Source organism: Marmota monax, unplaced genomic scaffold, assembly GCF_021218885.2.
Source record: "Marmota monax isolate L192 unplaced genomic scaffold, Marmota_monax_Labrador192_F-V1.1 WCK01_AAM20220418_F8-fsc00895, whole genome shotgun sequence".
Lineage (NCBI taxonomy): Eukaryota > Metazoa > Chordata > Mammalia > Rodentia > Sciuridae > Marmota > Marmota monax.
In genome coordinates this window covers 40,563-63,876 of record NW_026694189.1, presented here as the reverse complement: position 1 = coordinate 63,876, position 23,314 = coordinate 40,563, and the positions used below count along the sequence as shown (strand labels likewise).

At 33.5% G+C, this 23,314-nt stretch overlaps 1 protein-coding gene across 1 annotated transcript in view; it reads right to left on the bottom strand.

The window, feature by feature from the left end:
- The window catches only part of LOC124108016 (disintegrin and metalloproteinase domain-containing protein 5), a 70,895-nt gene that overhangs the window by 9,752 nt on the left and 37,829 nt on the right, over nucleotides 1-23,314 (bottom strand). The window contains exons 5-9 of the mRNA XM_046466378.2: nucleotides 22,451-22,649; nucleotides 20,335-20,425; nucleotides 19,390-19,609; nucleotides 3,005-3,091; nucleotides 2,284-2,395 (exon numbers count right to left, since the gene is read on the bottom strand). Of these exons, the coding sequence (XP_046322334.1) occupies nucleotides 2,284-2,395; nucleotides 3,005-3,091; nucleotides 19,390-19,609; nucleotides 20,335-20,425; nucleotides 22,451-22,649 (709 nt within the window). The remainder of the gene's footprint in view (nucleotides 1-2,283; nucleotides 2,396-3,004; nucleotides 3,092-19,389; nucleotides 19,610-20,334; nucleotides 20,426-22,450; nucleotides 22,650-23,314) is intronic.

Genomic DNA, 23,314 nt, shown 5'->3' with positions numbered 1-23,314 from the left:
CTACTGTCAGCTAAGTATGCATGTAGAAGAGCAAAGTGTACTTTGTATTTGCTCAAGGTAGCAGAAATTTCTGCAGCCACACTCCTCTCTACCCTGTTCCGTGGACCTCCTTGCTATATGAGAGAGAGCCCACACACAGATGAACATGATATCTTTATTTTATTTTTATGTGGTGCTGAGGATTTAACCCAGTGTCTCATGCATGGTAGATGAGCATATTACCTCTGAGCCACAACCCAGCCCCTAATGATTCTTTTTATTTATAAAATGAGAGAAGATAACTTCTGTAGAAGTTATATATATATATACATACACACACACACACAAGATAACTAGTATTGCTGCCAGACTTAGAACATATGTTAACATATGAGCCTCCCATAAATCCTTAATTTTAAAATGTGGAAATATAAGGTTATTCTTCTCTAATTTTTAATAACATGGAGGATGAAAACAGAAAAGGGGAAGATACAATAAAACAGAAATTTATCCACTCTTTCTTCAAAAAGATTATGGTAAGTTAAATAATCCAGATGTGGAAAGGCAAGTATGACATGTTCTCCCTCATATGTGGAAGCTTAAAAAAAAGTCAAACTTAATATAGAATAATGAATAGTAGAGGTTGATAAGAATGTGGTAGGGTGAGGAGGCTGGACAAAGGGAGGTTGAATTTTATCAGTGCTTACTGTATGCTCATGTGGCTCTATAACACTAAGGCACTTTGGGAGTGTTTAAAAGTGACAAGCATTTTAGACATAGATAACCTAGAAAATGAAGTATGCAAAAGACCTGACTGACAAATAGCCCTTCTTCCAGTACAAGCCTGTAGATACAAAGTAAGTGGACATGTTTTGTAGAACTGAAAAATAAATCTTGACCTTGCTGCTTCTGTCAAATAAAATCCCAAGAAATCCAAGCTACAATACTTTCATTACAAAGATATTTTACTTGATGACCTAACTTGCTTTGAAAGCACTTTGCTGTGCTGACACCAGCAATCAAAATAATAATGGCTTGATATGGAGTAGAGTTGCAAGTCAAAATAAATTTTACTGTTAAGTTTATTCAGTTTTGCTAATACATAAAAATGAGGGTGTCTTAAAAGCTAAAAGCAATTCACAGAAGTATATTGGAAAATAAAACAGAAAGGATAAAAATATATGACTATATCATGGAACAAAAAGTTATTTTTATTTAATATAAGGAATGTCTAATTATTCCTATTTATTTATGTTTTTAAAGTCTGATATTTGTGTGCCTCAAGAACATAGCCAGCATAATGGACCCAGTGAAGAGTTTATTAAAGTTAAATTGCAACATTGGAGGACTTTCTTTTTCTCATTATAAAATGCTACTATATCTTTCTCAACAATAAGATTTGTTTATGTCATAAACAATTATCACTAATACTGTTCACTAGTCCTATTATGCTTTAAACAACAAATGTAAGCAATATAGAATAATATATAATCATTTATATATCTACTTTTTACTTTTTTGTGAAAATAATATATATATATATATATATATATATATATATACACACACACAGATACACACACACACACACACACACAGTCATACGTAACATCTTAGCTTTTCTTTTAGCCTGATACATAGTTGGATATGGCTATATATCATCTCTCTAAAAAGTTAATCACCTTATAACAACCAACTACAGAGAAGTCTGACTAGGACTTGCATGATTTTCTTATAAAGTCCCAAAAGGAAGGGGGATAGGATGGACAGCTCACCAGTGTTCCCAGTTAATTTGAATGAGTTTGACATACCTTGTAGAACCAGGGGATGTCCCCTAGTTTTTTGCAGTCTCATCTTTTTTTTTTTTTATCTCAAAATACTACTCAGGTACAGCAAGGGTGAAATGCAAAAGAAGAAATTTCATAAGACTACTTTGGAGTCACATGGCAGGAGAAAGACAACCAAGTATCAAGTCAATAGGAAAAAAAAGACAGCCTGAATCCCAGGAATATTATTATAACCATGACTAGTGAAACATTTGAAACTAGGAATATCTGAGACAATTAAAAGTGAAAAATTTGAATTAACTGGTCAAAGTATATGCAATGGAATTCCTACTTTTAAAATTGCCTAATATTAGGTACACTTTTTTATTCATAAACAAAGTCAGTGCTAAGACAGAAAGAACATTACAAACCTACAATTTCAGATTTTAAAAAGTCTAACAAATAAAATAAAGCCATATCTGTTGACATAAGGTTATCTGTGTAATCTAACTTCAAACAAAGTATTAAGGACACCAACCCATTTTAATTTCATGTCCATCATCAACACTTCCAAATCCCCCAGCCTTCTTTGCACAGTCAGGAGGGGTATATCCTTCCTCACAATGGCAATGGTTAAAATTGTTGCAAACCTGGAATAATAAAGATAGCTTTCTATAAAAACTGATAGCCTATGCTTAATCCACAGAGCATCTCATTACAAAGAATTTATCTTAAATAAACAAATTCATTAAATTTTCCCTGATGCATGCCATATAACATATAACTTTGGTTGCCAAATCAATTTTTTAAAATTCTTTTAACTTTATTCACAGCCAGACACAAATACCTTGTAATTACTAAAAATATACCACTAATTATAATTTACTTGCTAGTTTTACAGGACAGCCCATACTAAATTAAACTAGCTAGCCTAGCAATAAGATTCTAATGACATTTTTAAACACTTTCTGCCTTCTTTTTATAAAAAATAAGATCTTTTTTTTTTTAACAAAATGTCACAAACACATCCACTACAAACACTTAGTAAACATCTTATACATCCAGAATCATCTTTTACTTCCATAATGGTTTTGCAAGTTTCTTAACACTACAAGTTTTAAGCTATAAATTATAGACTATTAAAGAACACCTTGTAGCACAAAATTACCCAAAAAAATCAAATCTTTTTTTTTAAAATCCCAATTGTTCATTGAATTGTTAATAGCATGCTGCTTAAAATGAACACTAAAGTTACTTACCCCATGGTTATCACAATTTCTAGTAGCATTGCAAATACTGTCATCTATAATGAACCGAACTTCTTTACACTGCATTCTTTCACAATACTAAGGCAAAGCAAAATAAAGTAAAAAATATAAGCAATCAGATTTTGTGCATAATAACACATAAGAAAATTTCAAGAAAATCCCAGAGTTCATATTACCCAGAATTGGCATAAAAATCCCTGAGTACTCCATAAAGTAAAAGGTAATGGTGACATCACTGAAATAGTTATGTACCTGTGAATTATAAAGATAAAAATCATATGCAAGAAGTTGAAGTTTTTGTCTCACCATCTAACACTAGAAGTACTCTTCTAAAGATAAATGATGAGAAAAATCATAATTATCTCAGAAGCATTTAACAATACCCATGCTTGGTCTCCACCTGAGACCATTATATCAAAAGCTCTGGGAACAGGTTCAGACATTTTTTACAAGCAGCCAGGGTTGAAAACTAAAGGTCTTCTTTTAGCAATAGTAATATTCAATTGAATTATTCATTTACCAATAAGAAAATCGTTTGACTCCATTATAAAAAATAAAATCAGCAAAATTTGACTTTTTCAACTGAAACAATGAATACAACTCTAAAAGTACTATTATAAAAAAACAGTCAAAGAAAAAATGTTCTACAAATTTGTTATTGAGCTGTACTATACATACCAGGGGTTCTGACATCATTCTGTCACACTCAGGTGACTGTCAGGCTACAACTCCAGATATTAGAACTCAGACTTAGAACAATGGCATAATGCTATTCTATGTGGATAGCATCTGACCCGCCAGAAAAGAAACAATCCTACACAATGGTGAAGCTGAGTTCAAGTCAGTAATCCCACTACACATGGTGTAGGCTTAAGAATCAGCCTAGCACCTCATACCCAGCCAGGCTAACTTAATGTGAGAACAATTCTGGAACCCCATCCCAATGAGACCAACCCCCAAGCTAGCATACCTACAATACCAAGCATACACTGAGCTTAAGAATCATCCTTCCTCAGGGAAGACTCAAAAAACTGCTGCAACTTTTGCCACAGAGGTACTCTCAGGTATTGCTGACATGGACTATTTCTGAAGAAACAGCACTAGCACTATAGTACTTAATTCATGCAGAACAAAAGCAAAGGCACTGTACCAAATCAACACTCATCTATAAGAAAAAATCTTTTAAAATCCTGTGAAAGAGTGCAAAGTTGGGAGAGTCAAATGTTTCAATATAGACACAGATATCAATATAAGGACACAAGAAGGATGGAAAACAAGACTGCACCAAAGGAACCCAAGAACTGTTTTATGTTGTGTTACACAATAATAATTAAAAATAATAGTTTCTTGGAGTCTAATAATTGACCCCAAAGAAAGACAAATATAAATTCCAATAATTCCAAAAAATATTATCTTTAAGATACAAAGTAAGGTACAGTGAATATGCAGAGAAAATCCAATGATGTTAGGAAAAAAACTCATGACTGGAATGAGAAATTCAAAAAAGAAATAGATATATAATAAGTACTAATCAAATTATTGGAATTGAAGAATTAAATGAATGAAATAAAAAAATACAATTGACAGCTTCACCATCAGAGTGATCAAGCAGAAAACAGAATTTCTTAAAGTAAAGATAAGTCTTTTGTAAAAATCCAGTGGCAGAGGAGTGGAGGAAAAAAAAAGAATTTAAAAATTAAGACAACCTGCAGGACTCATGGGACATCATTAGGCAGACAAATAATTGCTTCATGGTAATCCCAGAAGAAGAAGAGAGAAAAGCACATTTAACAAAATAATATCCAGAAAATCCCTAACTCTGGAGAAATATGAAAATCAACATCAAGTAAACTCAATGGTCCTTAAAAATATTCAGAACAAAGAAGTTCTCTCTGAGACACATTATAATCAAATTGTCAAATGTAAAAAAAAAAGAAAGAAAGAAAAGAAAAAAGAAAAAATAGAGTAAAATTTTAAAACATCAAGAGAAAAATATATCAAGCCAAATAAAAGCAGATTGCTCACCAAAAATTTTGCAGGCCTGAAGAGAATGGAATATTATATTCAAAGGGATAGAAAAAAAAAAAAAACAAAACTAAAGTCAGCCCAGAATATACCAAGCAAAGCTAGCCTTCATAAATAAAGAAGCGGAGGTTAAAATGGTGGGCTAGAGGGAGGCAGCATTCTGTGTCACTCCATGATTCAGATCTCACCTAGTCGAAACACTGCATCTCTGAGTGTGTTGGAAGACCCCTATACAGCTGCTCTCCACAGATATCATCAGAGCTGTGAACCCATGCAGGGCACTGGGCCATAGCATTCAAGCAGGATGCTGAGCATTTGAGGAGGACTCCAGGCTCCCAGCACCCAAAGCCACACAAGGCTTGCGAGTGCCTTAGCAGAATCACCTATCAACACATCTGCAGATCTCCAAGACTTTGCTCCACTCCCACACAGGTCACTCAGCTGCTACTTACCCACAGCACAACACCATCATCTGGCTCCCCTCAACACACACACACCAGATACCCTGGCACTAAAAGCAGACTGCCTTCATCTTGGCTCAATGTTCTTGCCATATTAGGTGGGGGCAGCTCCCAGATCAGATCTCCAGCAGCCAGGTACCTATCTCTCTCCCAGCCACAGTAACCCAACACAGTAGCTGTCCAACACAGATGTGCAGTGCAACCAGAGCACCGCCCACGGGGGGGTCCAGTGTGAGAGTTTCCTCAGTTGAGAATTGCTAAGGGAGAGGGACACGGGGCTAAAGTTTGAAGCCTAACAGAGAGACCAGGAACTGGGAAATCTCCAGGCAAGATAGGGAGATAGTACTGGGCGCTCAACTCATATGAGCGGTCCCAAAAAGAGACTAGTGAGGTCCAGTCTCCCTGCAGGGACTGGCAGGTGCCACTCCCCACTTCCAGGAGTCCTGCACCAGGACCACTCTTCGCACCCTGGTTACCTCCACCATCTTGATGGCAGAGACACCAGCTTACAATAGACAACCCCACCTATTGGATGAGAAGAGAAGCAGGAATGATATGGATCTCTAAAACTAGCAACAATCCTGGTTTTCTTCCTTTGAGATTTTTTTTTTCTACCTTTCTCTTCTACCCCTCTATCCTCCAGCCCTCACATCCCCAACATATGTGAAACCAAGAAATTTTCATGAAGGAGGATTTTGAGGACTGAGTCATCTGAATGATGTAATATAACATAGAGGTGTTGTATATGCCCTTTCCCACTCTTTTCTTTTCCTTTTCCTTCTTTCATTTTTGTTTTCCCCTCCAAATTTTACTATTTCAACATTCTGTATTTTTCGAAATACACATGTGTGTTTGTTTTATGTACTCTACTATCTTCCCACAAACTTGCCTGCCCTAAATTACTTCCCATCTATTCTCTTGCTACTAACCCTCTTCCTTAGATTTCTCTTTCACACTTCCTAAGATATATCTCTGTATCCTCACAACCTACCTCCTCAGCATATCATCTTACATCCCATCCCCAGTTCATTGTCCACCATCAGAAACTGTAAAATTGTTTTACAAAAGTACTGATTATATTTTAGATAATAATTGAATCCAACATTTCTGTACATTGAGACTAAACTGTAAATGTCTTAATAACTACAAATTGTTTTATGTGGTATATTGTCAATAATGGGATCTGTTAACATTGCCCTTCCCCACAAATGAGAGGTCTTGGAACACTACAAACCTATAGGGTAAAACCAATAACACCCCAGACCCACAGAGCTGGAAAGGAAGACATACAAGCAACATGAAAAGATAAGAGAAGAAAGTGCCCCAGACAAATCAAGACACCACATCATTTGAAACCACAACAGAAGAAAGACAGAGAAGGTGTTCAGGATGTACATGGTTAAAATGCTCTGTTAACTCAAGGAAGATATGAGAGAGCAAATATGGACAGTGAAAGATCACTTTGACAAGGAGCTACATAAACAAATATAGGAAGCAAAAGATCACCTCAACAGGGAGATAGAAGCATCTATGTACATCAACCAAACCTTTCTAAATTTCAAGAAGCAAATAGAGAACACCACAATAATGCTGGGTGACTTTAACACACCTCTCTCACCACTGGATAATTCCTCTAAAATAAAACTATATAAAGAAGCTATAGAACTACAAATACAACTAATAATTTAGACATACAAATTTATAATAGTTCTCCATAAATGACTGAATATATCTCTTCTCAGCAGCATATGGATCCTTCTCTAAAATAGAGCATATTTTAGGCCACAAAGAAACTCTTAGAAAATGTAAATAATGATGATAATAACTTGCATTGTAGCAGATCAAAATGGAATAAAATTAGTAATCAATGATAAAATAAAAAATATAACTTACTCTAATACTTGGAGACTAAAAAATATTCTTTTGAATGTCCAATAGATAACAAAATAGATCAAGTATGGAATAAAAAAATACTTAAAGGCAATTGAGAATAGTGGTATGACATATCAAAATCTCTGTGACACTATGAAAGCAGTTCATTGAGCTTATTCATTAAAAGTCAAGAAATACATAACCTAACATTACATCTCAAAGCTCTAGAAAAAGAACAACAGATCAAGACCAAAAACAGTAGAAGACAGATAATAATTAAAAACAGAACTGAAATCAATAAAATTGAAACAAAAGAAACAATTCAAAAATTTGACAAAACAAAAAATTGTTTCTTTGATAAAATAAATAAAATTGATAAACACTTATTGAAGCTAAAAACTAAAGAGAGAGAGGACTCCAATTACTAAAATTCATGATGAAAAAGGAAATATCACAAGGGACAATAGTGAAATACAGATGGTAATCAGAACCTATTTTGAAAAGTTATACTTTTATTAAAGTAGAAAATCTTGATGACATCAACAAACTTCTAGAGACATATGACCTACCCAAATTGAATAAGGAGGACATAAAAATATAAGCAGATAAATTTCAACCAGTGAAATTGAAAATGCCATCAAAAACCTACAAAGAAAGAAAAGCCCAGGACCAGATGGATTCACAGGATTCACAGATGAATTCTACCAGACCCTCAAAGAAGATTTAACATAAATACTCTTCAAATTATTCCATGAAATAGAAAAGGAGGGAACCCTTCCAAAGTCATTCAATAAAGCTAGTATCACCCTGATACCAAAACCAAAGACACATCAAGGAAAGAAAATTTTAGACCAATATTCCTGATGAACACAGATGCAAAAATTCTTAATAAAATACTAGCAAATTGCATATAAAATATATTAATAAGATTGTGCACCATGGTCAAGTGGGTTCATCCCAGGTGTGCAAGGTTGATCCAACATATGGAAATCAATAATTATAATTCATCACAATAAATAATCACATGATTATCTCAATAGATGCAGAAAAGGCATTTGACAAAATACACCATCCATTCATGTTCAAAACACAAGAAAAACTAAGGATAGTAGGAACATACCTCAACATTGTAAAAAGTATATATGCTAAACCCAAAGCCAACATCATTCTAAATGGAGAAAAATTGAAAGCATTCCCTCTTTCACCACTCCTATTCAGCATAGTCCTGGAAACTCTAGCCAGAACAATTAGAAGAAAGAAAGAAATTAAAGGGAAACAAATATGAAAGAAGAACTCAAACTATTCCTATTTGCTGAAGGCATTATTCTTTATTTAGAAGACCCAAGAAAGTCCACCAGAAACTTCTTAAACTCTTAATGAATTCACCAAAGTAACAAGATGTAAAATTAGCACCCATAAATCAAATGTGCTCCTATACATCAGTGATGAATCTCCAGAAAGAGAAATTAAGAAAACTACCCTATTTACAATAGCCTAGAAAGATAAAATACTTGGATATCAATCTAACAAAAGAGGCAAATAAACCTCTACAAGGAAAACTACATACACTAAAGAAAGGAATCGAAAGATCTCCCAAGCTCTTGGATAGGCAGATTGCCAAAGCTCTATGCAGATTTAATGAAATTCCTATTAAGGTCCTGATGATGTTCTTCATAGAAATAGAAAAAGCAGTCATGAAATTCATTTGGAAAATTAAGAGGCCCAGAATAGCCAAAGCAATCCTCGGCAAGAAAAGTTAAGGAGGAGGCATCACAATACCAGACGTTAAATTATATATACTTCAAAGCAATAATAATATTTGCATGATATGGGCACAAAAACAGACACGAAGACCAATGGTACAGAAGAGAAGACACAGAAACAAACCCACATAAATACAGTTATCTCATACTAGACAAAAGTGCCATAAACCATACAGTGGAGAAAAGATAGCTTCACCCCTATCTTTCACCCTGCACAAAACTCAACTCTACGTGGATCAAGGACCTAGGCATTAGACTAAAGACCCTGTGTCAGCTTAGGAACAAAATTCCTCAGCAAGACTCCTAAAGAGCAATAAGTGAAATTAAAAATCAATCAATGGGATGGTATCACACTAAAATGCTTCTTCACAGCAAAAGAAACAATCAAGAACATGAAGACAGAGCTTACAGAATGGGAGAAAGTCTTTGCCACCTGCACCTCAGATAGAACATTAATCTCTAGGATGTAGAAAGAACTCAAAAAACTTAACATCAAAAGAAAAACCAACCAAAAAACCCCAAATAACCCAATCAATAAATGGACCAAGGAACTGAACACATACTTCACAGAAGAAGAAATAAGAATGGTCAACAAATATATGAAAAAAAAATGTTTAACATCTCTAGCAATTAAAGAAATGAAATCAAATCTACACAGATTTCATTTTATTCCACTTAGAATGGCAATTACCAAGAATACAAGTAATGATAAATGTTGGTGAGGTTGTAGGGGAAAAATATACTCTCATACATTTCTGGTGGGACTGTAAATTAGTCAACCACTATGGAAAGCAGTATGGAGTTTCCTCAGAAAACTGGAAATGGAAGCACCATTTGATCTAGTTATCCCCACTGCTTGGCATATACCCAAAGGACTTAAAATCAGCATACTACAGTGATGCAGCCACATCAATATTGATAGCAACTCAATTGACAATAGCAAAGCTATGGACCCAACCTAGTTGCCCTTAAACAGATGAATTGATAAAGAAAAAGTGATACATATACAGAATGGAATATTACTCAGCCATAAAGAAGAATGAAACTATTGCATTTGATGGTAAATGGATAGAAATGGAGACGATAATGCTAAGTGAAATAGGCTAATCCCAAATAACCAAAGACCAAATGTTCTCTCTAAAATGAGGATGCTGACTCACAACAGGCAGGGAGTAGGTAGGTTCACCAGATTGGACAGGGCAGAATAGAGGGAATGAAGAAAGATTGGAATGGGAAAGAGAATGAATTCTATATAACCTTCCTAGGTTCGTATATGAATACACACGCAGTAACTTGTCATCAAGTACAACCACAAGAATGTGAATTTATAATCCATATGAGTATTGATATGTCAAAATACATCCTACTGTCATGTATAACTAAAAAGTATTCTTTTTTTTACTTTCTAAAAGTAAAAAAAAATCATTACTATGAAAAAAAGAAAAAAATAGGAGAATCAAATAAAATTATAAATGAAAGAGAAGATACAACCACTGGGATCATATAAGTATAAATAGTGACTACTATGAAAAATGATCCATTTGGACAACTTAGAAGAAATGGATAAATCCTAGATACATAAATCTTACTAACAGAATCAAGAAGTAATAGAAAATCTGAATATCCCAGTTAATTACTAAAGAGACTGAATCAGTAATAACATGTAAGCTATTTAAAAAAAAAAGATAAGGCTTAATTAATTTATCTGTGTCATCCAGCTCTGGCCTTTCCTCTGACAGGTTACATTTTATTACTAATACCAATCTTTCTCAAACTTTTTTAAAATTTTTAAGGTGTGAAATATTTTTAATTCATTGTATGAGGTCAGGCTTTCTTTGATATTAAAGTCAGGCGACAAAACTATAAGAAAAAATTAAAGGTCAATACACTTCATGAAATCCTGAAGAAAATAATAGCCAATAGAATTTCCAGCACCATAATGGATCGTCACAATTATCAAATAGGATTTATACCAGGAATTCAGGGATAATCTCACAAATATAAATCCATAAGTTGTGATATACCACATCAGCAAGAATAAGGAGAGAAATGATACATTGTCTCAATAGATGTGGGAAAAGCCCTGGACAAATTTTAACATCCTATCATGATAAAGAAAGGAGAAAAAAAAGTTACACATAGAAGGAATGTGCCTCAACACACACACACACACACACACACACACACACACACACAAAGGCCATATATGTTAATACTTACATCTAATATCATACTCTTTGGGGGAAAATTGAAAACTCTTCTTTATGATCAGGAAGCCAAGGTGGAAAGAGAATAGAAGTTCATTAGATTAGCCAGAGGGTAATAAAGGGAAGGGAGGAGACACAGGAATTGGAAAGAGTGGAATGAATCAGTCATAACTTTGCTATGTTCGTATATAAATACACAACCAGTGAAACTCTACATCATGTACAACCATAAGAATGGGATCCTAATTAGAATAAGTTATACTCCATATCTGTATAACCTGTCCAAAAACACTTTAATGTTATTTATATCTAAGAAGAACAAATTAGGTGAAAGAAAATGAAAAAACCTTCCCAAGTCACACAGGATCTAAACCCATGCCATCTTGTTTTGGGGTTTGCCTCTTTGGTACTCTGCTATAAAGCCTCTCTTTGTGAGTGGTTGGGAGGATGTATCCTAGAACTTAATTTTGCTGTTCATCTTGTTATATTATTTCATTCCTCCTAGCATTAGTGTGAGAAATAAAGAGAAAACCTGACACATACCAAAAAAAAAAAAAAAATCAGGAATCAGAATACATAGTCTACTCACCACTTCAATTCAACATAGTTCTAGAAGTCCTATTGAGAGCAATTAGGTTAGAAAAGAAACAAAAGGCATGTATATTTGCAGAGAAGAAATTAAACTATACCTGTTTTCAGATGACATTATGTTATATGGTAAAAATTCTAAAGACTCCACCAAAAACTGTTTAAATCATGAACAAATTTGGTAAAGTCTTAGAATACAAAATCAACGTGTAAAAATCAGTAGTGTGAGTCATATGCTAACAATAAACTACCTGAAAAAAACAATTCAGAGTTCAATCCAATTTACAACAGCTAAAAATTAAGATTCTTAGGTGTAAATTTAACAAAGGAGGTTGAAGTCCTATACACTAATTATACAGCATCGCTGAAAGTATGAGATAAAGAAGTAGGAACATTTATATTTCATTTTCTCTCATAAAAGGGTTTAATCTCTCTTCTAGTTTATTCTTAATAGGTTGGTTTCTGAAAAACTTGAATGCAAGAGCTAACAGTACAAACAATGGCTCTGTAACAACTAGAGCCAGCACTCAGCATTGCACAATATTTCCCTCTTGCTTACCCCAGTGATATATTCTGGACTACTCATTCTTCCTGAAAAGAGTATGGTCGTGAACTGAGTAGGATGTCTATAGCCCCCAGTGTTAGTGCTATCTCCTTAATGACCTACTCCTACGATTTCATGGGTTTGCATTCCTGGGTGACTTTAGAACACAGAAAATAGAGAAGTGCATGTACAAAAGACTCACTTTTAGCAGCTATCTCCCCAGAATGTGCATTTGAAATGTGAATACAGCACTTGCCATAGATCCTATCCTCGGTTTAGTGCAGAGAAAAAGGGACATAAGTACCTAGAATCAGCATTGTCATTAATATAGAAAAAAATGGAAAACACAGTTACACCCCCAACCTTCCAGCTACCTATGAATTTTGGTTACTACTTTACCAGTGTTGGAATACTATTAGGACAGGGCACGTCCTAAGCTCCACAAGACCATAAAAAAACAGAGACAGAGGTCAGAAAAAACAAAAAAAATTTGAGAAAAACGTTAACATTTCCCACCAAGTAGATCACTGAGATCCTCCTCCTACCTGAGGTGAGTCTTCAAGATGGGAGGGGTAGTTGTTTATCAAATATGTATGAATCAACACAGAGAATGAAGGTTAATGAGAAAATATACTTCAGTTAATAGAATAAGATAAAATTTCTGGAAATCAATCCGAGTGATATATGATGTATCTGACAAGAATTCAAAATAATGGTTTTTAAAATGCTCATCAAAGGCAGGAGAGAAAAGCAAGAATAAACTGAGAGTGTCAATTTAAAAATAGGAAGAATTAAAAAGTGAAAAATAAAAATTACAGATCTGAAGAATACTGTCGTTGAACTAAAAAAAATCAATTGGGCATTCAATAGCAGATTAGATCATGTAGAATGAAAACTATGTGACATGAAGATAGGTCCCTGGAAGTCATCCAATCTAAGGATCAAAAATCAAAAGAGCAAACACAATTTAAGGGACTTATGAAACACTGCCATTCACAATAATACAAGCATTATTGCTTTACCCAAATAATAAAACAGAGGAAAAAAAAAAAATATATATATATATATATATATATATTTTTTTTTTTTTCAAATAAATAATGGCAGAGAATGTTCTAGTCCTGGCCGACCTATATCAAGGAAGATTACAAGACACTAAATAATATAGATCCAAAGTAATCTACATCAAGGCACACCAAAATCACAATGTATAAAGTTAAAAACAAAGGGACAATATTGAGAGAAGCAAGGGGAAAGTAAATTAAGTTATATAAAAGGGAACCTCTTTCAGAGTATTAGCCAATTTTCAGCAGAATTTTCATAGGTCAAAATGTACTGGGATGATATGTTCAAAATACTGAAAGAAAAAAGAAAGTGCCAAACAAAAATTTTACACCCAGTAATCCTGCTTCTCACAAAATTAAGGGGCTCTAAGGAATTTTCCCAACAAAATGCTTAGTTTGAGAGTTTATCACCATGAGAACTGACTTACAAAAAATCCTAAAGGGAGTTCCTCTGGAGGAAGAGGAAGCTAATTCGTAAGATTAAAGCAAAATTCACTGGTGCAATGAGTACAAAGAGAACAATGACAAATTGACAACACTTTGATACGACAATGATGATAGATCTGAAGATTACTGTCATTGAACTAAAAAATTCAATTGGGCATTCAATATATAAATCAATTATATCTGTAGTATAAATTAGTATGAAGGTTAAAAGGCAAATCTATTATAAGTAACCAAAGTTGCAATAATAGGTTAAGGATAAAAAATTTTAAATATACAAATTATGGCATCAAAAACACACACAAAAAAGTGGAAGATGGCAAAGTAAAAGTGAGAATTTGTATATGCAAAGTTGTTATAAGTTTAAAATAGCCCTGGATAGATACAGAGTATTTTATGTAAGCCTCAGAGAAACCTGAACAAAGCTTGTAACAAAGCAGAAGTCTATAACACATATAAAAAATTGAAATGGCAATGAGATATCACCCTATAACTTTTAAATGAGTTATTATCAAAAAGACAAAGGATAAGTATTGACACAGACAGGAAGAAAAGGGAACCCTCATACACATTGTAAATTAACAGAACAATTAAGGAAAACATTATGGAGATTATTCACACACACACGCATACAAAAATAGACATGCCATATGAATTAGCAATTCCACTTCAGGGTATATATATCCAAAGGAAATGGAATCATATGCCAAAGAGATATCCCCATGTTGATATTTACTACAGCATCATTCACCATAGCCATGATATGGAAATAATGTAAGTGTTCTCAATGGATCAGTGGATAAAGAAAATGTGAGATGTATACATAATGGAATACTACTCACCTTAAAAATGAAGAAAACACATCATGTGTGGCAACATGAATGAATTTGGAGGAATTATTTTACATAAAATAAGACAGGTACAAAAAGACAAAAACCTTTCCATCTCATTTTTATGTGAAATCTAAAAAAGTTGTACTCATAAGAAGCACAGAGTATAATAGTTTCTAGAAATTGAGTTACTAGTGGGAGGTGGGAGGGTAGTTGGGGAGATGTCCTTCAAAGGATACAAACTTTCTGTTAAATAAGATTACCTGTCATTCCAGTGTGGCTAAACTGAGCGTGAAATTTATTTTTTCTGTTTATGTTGTTCTTCTCTTATTCCTTTTGCAGGCAGGTGAAAGTTACTTGGGACCCCAGATTCTAGTCTCTTACTAGTAACAAAGCTTGGTGATCCTGGCAGACCTAATGCTCTCCAATAGGGTCATTTGTATACTACACTCCCAGGGGCTTAACCCTTAGTTATTCAGCCCTGGATGAAGGTAACAAGTAAGGATGGTACATGTAGCTGCAACACAGCTTTGGAAAGCTTCTTTCTTTCCCTTTGAGCCAGAGTCAACTGAACTTGTCACTTTTGATAAAACAGAAAAATGAATTTTAGGAATATATGGGCCCCATATTTGACCCCCTAGTAAATTCTTGCCAGCACTAGATGTTGGCCCTCCTTCCTTTTTTTTTTTTTTTTTTTATTGTTTGAGGCTTTTATGTCCCTTCTTTTGAGCCCATCTTCAGTTCTTCTGGATCCAGCTGTCAGACACAGTCCATTGGATTTTGTTTGTGATTATGGTACCAGCTTCCAGGGAGGTGAAAGGAGGGGTCTGGTTCAACTATGGTGGGTTTGGAGATCTCTGTTGTGCTTTGAATGTAAAAGGGAAGCATTGGTTCTTTCTCAGTGTACCCTAGAAATTTTTTGTATAAATCTGTGACTTAGAAAAAGATGATTTTTATCTTTGTGGTATAGCATAGACTATATAACTGAAAGTACACTCTAATTTAATGTGAGTGTTTTATGTGTTTTTAAAAGAGCCACCAGAAGCTCAGGAGGCTGAAGCAGGAGGATCACAAATACAAAGCCAGACTCAATAACTTATCAAGGCCTTGAGCAATTTAGCAAGACCCTATCTCAAAATTTTAGAAAAAGGGGGCTTGGGATGTGACTTAGTAGTTCAGTGCCTCTAGGTTCAATCCCTGGTATAAAAAAAAAGTAAGAGACAAATGCTCTCTCTGGTTCACTCTGAATGACCCTAAGAGACTAGAGTCTCAACAAATTGTCAAGATGAATAGCCTATTATGTTTTGCAGCCTCATAAGATTCCATAAAAAAAATCTTATCCCATTTGTGAGTTGAAAGAAACACCTGGTCTAGGAGATGAACATAAGGGCATGGTTACCCTATATCTTGAGCTCCCCATGCATCTTGATGTTTACAGCCCACTGATGACACACTGGGAAGGAATCCCTAGAAGAAGTACATTTATTGGTCCAAAACACTTCCCAAACTACTAACCCTTGTTCCAGTCATCAGACAATACTCTAACAAAAATTGGGCAATGTTTAATTAATATTTGCCTATGTAAACTGCCCCCAAAATTCCTAGAAAGAACTTGAGGCTATCCATGGTCACTTTATTTTTCTGTTCTTTTGAGTTCATGGGGTTTTTTCCTGGTGAAATCGCTTTTGGGTTCTGCATGCCTACATTGTATATTTTTGTTGTTGTTGTTTGTTTGTTTGTTTGATTGGAGGCTTTTAGCTCTCCATCTTATTGTTGTCGGGCGTGGTGGAGCACACCTATAATCCCAGCAGCTCAAGAAGCAGAGGCAGGTGGATTATGAGTTCAAAGCCAACCTCAGCAAAGGCAAGGTGCTAAGTGCTAAGCAACTCCGTGAGACCCTGTCTCTAAATAAATTACAAAATAGGGCTGGGTATGTGGCTCAGTGGTTGAGTGCCTCTGAGTTCAATCCCTGGTATCTTAAATAAGTAAATAAATAAATAGAGATAGACATTTATTAAATGATTGATATTTTAGACAATTCTGCTGGAAGTCACTGAAAAATTAACTTTCAGACTGGAAATTCAAGATTTATATAAAGACTTTCATATATAGCCATATAATAAGTAGCCTCAACTTGTGTCAGCTTGCCATAAATATAATTTTTATTTAACTCTCTAGTTATAAACCTGGTAAACTTGGTATATTTCTATTTCTTTGACTTATGACTAGAATTTTGCATAAGTAAATTCCTGACACGTTGGTTAATATAAATTTATTAGAAAGGTACAACAAAGCTATATTCATAACAGTTAACATACTTTCTTTGCCTGGATTTCTAGTCAAACAAGATTGTTACAGCAACTCTTTTTTCCCAACCTTGGAAAAGTCTATGTTTGGTATCTTAAATTTCACAGATAATGTAGAAATAACTATTGGAAATAAAGTAGATAAATATCACTGTGATAAATGTTTTAAGGGATAGAAGTAAAACATCTGAGTCATTTACAAATAAGTTAAAATATGGAACTATCATTTGCTAAGTATAAATTCAAGTAATTTGGTCGGTTAAAAATCTATAAAACAGTAATGTGTTTGGGTTTATAAAATGTGACTCATAAATTGATGGCATTAAAATATTTGTTACGTACTATCAAGAGACATTTAATCTTTAAAGGAGGAAAATACAGGCTGACCTCAATTGGTAAAGAGAAGGTACTCAAGAAAATTTAGCGCTCTTTCCTGATAAACAAACTAGAGAGAGAAGAAAATTACTTAAATGGAATAAAAATTGTATATGAAAATCCAACAGTAAATATTGTAGTTGATAATAAAAAAATTAAGGTCTCTTAAGATCAGGAACAAGATAAAGATGCCTGCTTTCATCACATCTATTCAACATAATACTAGAAGTTCTAATACAATTAGGGATAAAAAAATGGCATAGAAATTGGAAAGCAAGAAGTAAAACCATCATTGTTTACACATGATATGATGTTATATGTAGAACACTCTAAGGAAAACACCAAAAAATGCTATTAGAATAAATGCATTCAGCAAAGTATCAAGATAAAAAAAAACAACAAAAAATTTAGTTGCATTTTTATACACTAACAACGAACAATCTGAAAAGATAGCTACTCATATAATTCAATCTATGACAACACCAAAAAAGAAAAAAAAATACTTAGGAATTAACCAATGAAGTGAAAAACTGGGACTATGAAAACAACAAAACATTAGTGAAAGAAACTAAAGACATAAATATATGGAACCACATTTCACATTCTTGGTTTCAAAAAAATATTGTTAAAATGTGTATACTATTCAAAGTAATCTACAGATCCAATGCAATTCTCATCAAAATTCCAATAATATACTTTACAGAAACAGAAAAATCAGAACTTAAATTCATATAGAGACTCAAGGGACCCAAGAGCAAAACAGTCTTGGAAAAAGAACAATTGTAAAGATCTCAAGCTTTATGATTTCAAAACTTACTAAAAAACTACAGTGATGATAATAATGTGGTACAGGACCAATGACAGAAATATTACAAATGGACAATAATAGGTCAAATAAGATATCCATCTCAATAAGATATACAAATGGCCAATGAGTACATGAAAAGATGTTTCATATCACTAATCATTATAGAAATATAAATAAAAGCTACAATGAGATAACACTTCATATCCATTAAGATGTGTGCTATCAAAACAAGAAAATAAAAGGAAGAAAAAAACAGAAAATAAAAAGTATTGATGATAACATAGAGAAAATGGAAGTCTTGTGAAATTTTGGCAGAAACATATAATGATAGTCATTATGGAAAACATTATGGTAGTTCATATATATATATATATATATATATATATACACACACACACACACACACACACACACACACACACACATACATATATATATTTTTTACTATATTCAGTAATCCCATTTCTGGGTATATACTAAAACTAATTGAAATTGGGGTCTTGTCTTAAAAGAGATATTTTTATCCTTGCATTCACAGTGACATTATTTACAATGGCTAAACTGGGTGAGCCTCCAAATATCCATTGGCTGATGAATGGATAAAGAAAAAGTGACATATACTTACAATAGAATAATATTCAGCCTTAAAAAGAATGAAAGGAAATACTGACTTATGGTTCAGTATAGATCACAGAACTTTATGCTAAATGCAACAAATCAGAAAGAAAAATACTGAAGGATTCCCTCCATGTGAGGTACCTGTAGAGTCACACTCATAAAGAAAGAACTCAGAATGGACCTGGGGGAAGGAGTGAATGGGAGAGCTATTGTTCTGTTCAACTAGTAAAGTTTTACAAGAGAAAAGGGGTCATGGAAACACATGGTAGTAATGGTTGTTCAACATTATGCAGATATTTAATACCACTAAATTATATACTTCAAAATGTTTAAAGTGGGAGTCTTTATTATGTGTAATCTACTACAATAAAAATAATTGGGGAAATATGTATGGTTAGTATACTATCAAAATGAGTGTAACCATAAAAATAACTATTTTAAAATAACTTGAATTTTTGTAGTTCTAATTACCATGTCAGGACCACACATGGTGCCATCTTCTACAAAGGTTTCATCTCTGTCTTCAGGAGTTTTGTAAGTGGTCAACGTATCATGAGCTGGTTTCCGACCAGCAGGATATGTAGATACACACATTTGATCTCGTACATGTGAGTAAATTACAGAAAAATTTGCTCTTGAAATTATCTCCTTATGTGGCCATGTACAAACTAATTTTCCACATAGCATATGACTAGAAAAATAAGGGAAAAATATCATTATTGAAATAACATAGGTAACTCAGAAAAATAAGTTAATAACATATGTTCTCTGTTGTTAGAAAATAAGTAGCTGTGGCCTTCCCTATTTCTTCTAAATTGTTGACTTTCTGTCTTGGTTCCCTACCAAATGTGAAACTATAGCTTATTTTTAATTAACTTAGCATATAGCTAAGTTAAGAAGAATGTTTTATTAATGTAATCCTAGGTCTTCAGCATTTTTTTCTAAATAATATTCTAAAAAATTACCAATGACTTACAATATGGCTCTTTTTGTTTTATGAGGCAATTTAGCAAGAGAAAAATGATTGTTACAGTCTGACAGCCCTTTTCTGCCTTATACTAACTTCTTAAATTTGAACAAGTGATCATTTCAATTTTTCAAACAAAAAAATGGGATGAGTAATTTTTAATACACACATTTGAGATGTATAACTATATAATTTATGTCATAAATATATTATATATATGTAAACTGCCTAATAATATCTATCCCCTTGCAATAATAGAGGTTTTTTATGATTACTTTTATATTATAGGTTCTAAACACATGTTATTATAGGCAGTAAATAATATTGTTTAGCTCAGATAAAGAAACCCAGGCAAAATATGCCATTGTGTTTTGTACAGAAAAGTTTCTATAATTTTAGCAACCTATCACCTACATTCCAAGCATAATTGTAATTTTGTAAATACATACGGAAAACGACAAACGTCCGCGCCACAGTTTCCAAATCTATCAATTCTGGAATTTATTTCCTCATAACAAGCAAATGAACCACCTCTAGAATCTAAAAACAACAACAATAACAACTTGGGTAAATTAGAATTCAGAATTTGGATTATATAATAGAAATAATGTATCTGCTCTGGAAATCATTATTTGATTCTGAAAGAGATGAATAGTTCCCCAGCATTAAAAGGTTGATGATGTGAAAACTAGATTAAAAAGAGAGCTTCTAATTTTAAGTTTGGTGGACTTTGTTCTATATTAAACAGAAAGTAAACAGAAAAATTATTAGAAAGGTTCTATAGTTTTAGGAAAATAAGCAGTGATGGTCCTATTTCTCCTAAAATGATTATTTTGTGTCTTAGTTCCCTGCCTATTGTAAAGATACACTTTACCGTATTAATAGAGGAATACTATCTAGAGTGTAATACTGATAACCAATTCAAAGATCATTAACTCTCTTTAACCCATACTACAGCCCCCATCCCTATTCCCTGGTATCCTAATAATCACCATATAAGAGTTATTGAATTTTAAAACTAAAAAGGACATCAATATTCATCCACTTCAGCTTTTTGATATATTTAATTATGTCTAGTTTTTAAATTGGGAAAAATTCAATTTACAATAGGTGCTCATCACTCTGACATGGTAAATTAGGAGTAACTGGAGATTGGAACATTTTAGGACAGACCCTTGATGACCATAGCTGCATCAGAAGTTACCAGGGTGCATAGTGGAGGGACAGAAAATGTCAAAGGACAATGACAATAGGAACTCCAGTAACCTACTGTGGGAATTCTCTTAGAAGAGATTCAGAGGAAAAGATGCATTTGTAACCCAGTAGGCCTAAGTCAACATTAATGACTGTTGTTTTGTTGTTGTTGTTTGCTTGTTTAGTTCTTTTGTATTGTTTTTGGTTTTGGTTTTCCTTTCCTTTAGTAGTTCAAAGATCCTTGAACAAAATGTACTTATTTAATGGCAGTTGTTAATTCCTTTATGTTTATAACTCACAATACTTTTTCACCATACTTCATTCCCAGAGCAGGTCTGTGATGAAGGTTAGCAGACACCTGTGTTTCTGCCTATGGGTGAGGAAGTCCATTAGAATGGTGTTCACATACAAGAACAACAGACTTTGACTGAGTTCCCCTAAAAAGTCCTCAGAAGACTCAGAAGAGTCAGTCTCTCTCTCTCTCTCTCTCTCTCTCTCTCTCTCTCAATTAACACTTCATGTTAAAACCTCCCTTCCATGTTCGATAGTCTGAGGTTAATTGCTTCTGGGATAGTAATTGTATGTGCTGAGGAAAATAATCCTAAGACTGAGATGCCATTTCACAAAACTTAAGGACCCTTTCTGCAGAAGATCTTTGTGTTAATGTTAGGTGGAAACTATCAGAAATTTAAGCCATGGTCTAGAAATGAGAGCCATACAAAAGTATATTCCAAAGACACAAAGAGATGTAAAAAGTTTGCTCTTGATATATGAATTTTATTGTATTATTATTATTATCATTATCATCATCATCATTTTATTATTTACTGCCCAAGGCAGTTAATCTATTAATTCCTTGGATTTATAAAAATCTTTGAAGGCTGCTAGGTAGGAAACTAAAATAAAAGGAGCACTGTCCTCTCCTTCTTTTTTTAAATCCCAAATATAAGATTTCTGAAACTAGGAAATTATAAGAAAGAGTAAATTGGGATAAAAATCCACAAATCTGGGAGATTCCAATATTGTAGGTAAACATGTTTAAAGGGACTTGGAAAGTTAACAAATTAGGAACACTAACTTAGGTTACTATGGATGACAACTGGCCCTAAGCATAGACACCAGATCAAAGAATTTCCATTATCTAACAATCAAGGTATTTTAGGAATAAATTGCTTTTCATTTTTTCTACATTTGCTTATAGATATCGCAAGCAAAAACATTTTTGAAAGAATTAACGTCTGATGAGGTTAACACAAATATATACTAGGCAGGACTTTCAGTCATTAACAAATTATTTTTACCTTTTTATAGTATAAAATTGATTTTGGAATAATAATATTTAAGGAACTGAGAAAAAATTAAGTTCATTACCACTTCCGATTAAATTTTGACACTGTTTGTCAAAAGACCGACATATTCCATCAAAGCAGTAGCCTCTACCCGAATCACACTCTTGTCCGTTGCGAGAAAAAGTGTTGTCCACACAGTATGCATTTTTCCCATCACAAAATTCTTTGAAATCACAGAAAGAATCAAATGATTTCCTACAAAGTATATTAGCTGGTTTTATCTAGGAGAGGAAAGAATCATAAGAATAGTATCAATGATACTTAATTTTCTTTCTCTTTAGGTTCTAAATTCCCATTCAATATTTTTCCTAAATTGTCAAAAGCAATTTTAAAAATGGAAATTGCAACCCTGAGTGGTGGTACATGCTGGTAATCCCAGAGGCTTGGAAGGCTAAGGCAGGAAGACTGCAAGTTCAAAGCCAGCCTCAGCAACTTAGAAAGGCCCTATCAAGGGCTGGGGATGCTGCACAGTGATTAAACCTCCCCTGGGTTCAATAACCACCACCCCCCACCGCAAAGTAAAAAGAAAAGAAAATCTCTTGTTATCTACTAAAGCATCACATAGATATTAACGAATTTCTTGTGCACATAAACAGTGGATAATGTTTCTAAGAGATGTTAGAATCTCAAAGATAAGCAGGCTGCTAAAATAGGAAGGAGCTAAAAAAGTAATACAAAAATTCCTTGTAAGCCATTATGGCTATGGGCAGCTTCTGAAGTCTCTGTATTATCAATCTTAAGAAACCAGAAAATATTTATGAAATGGTAATACACATCATAAATATTTTGAAAAATATTGATTTTAAAATAAGATAGTTTGAGGATACACAACACAAAGTTTATTTCATATATCATGTTGTTAACAACTAAGAAAATAATTTCTGCA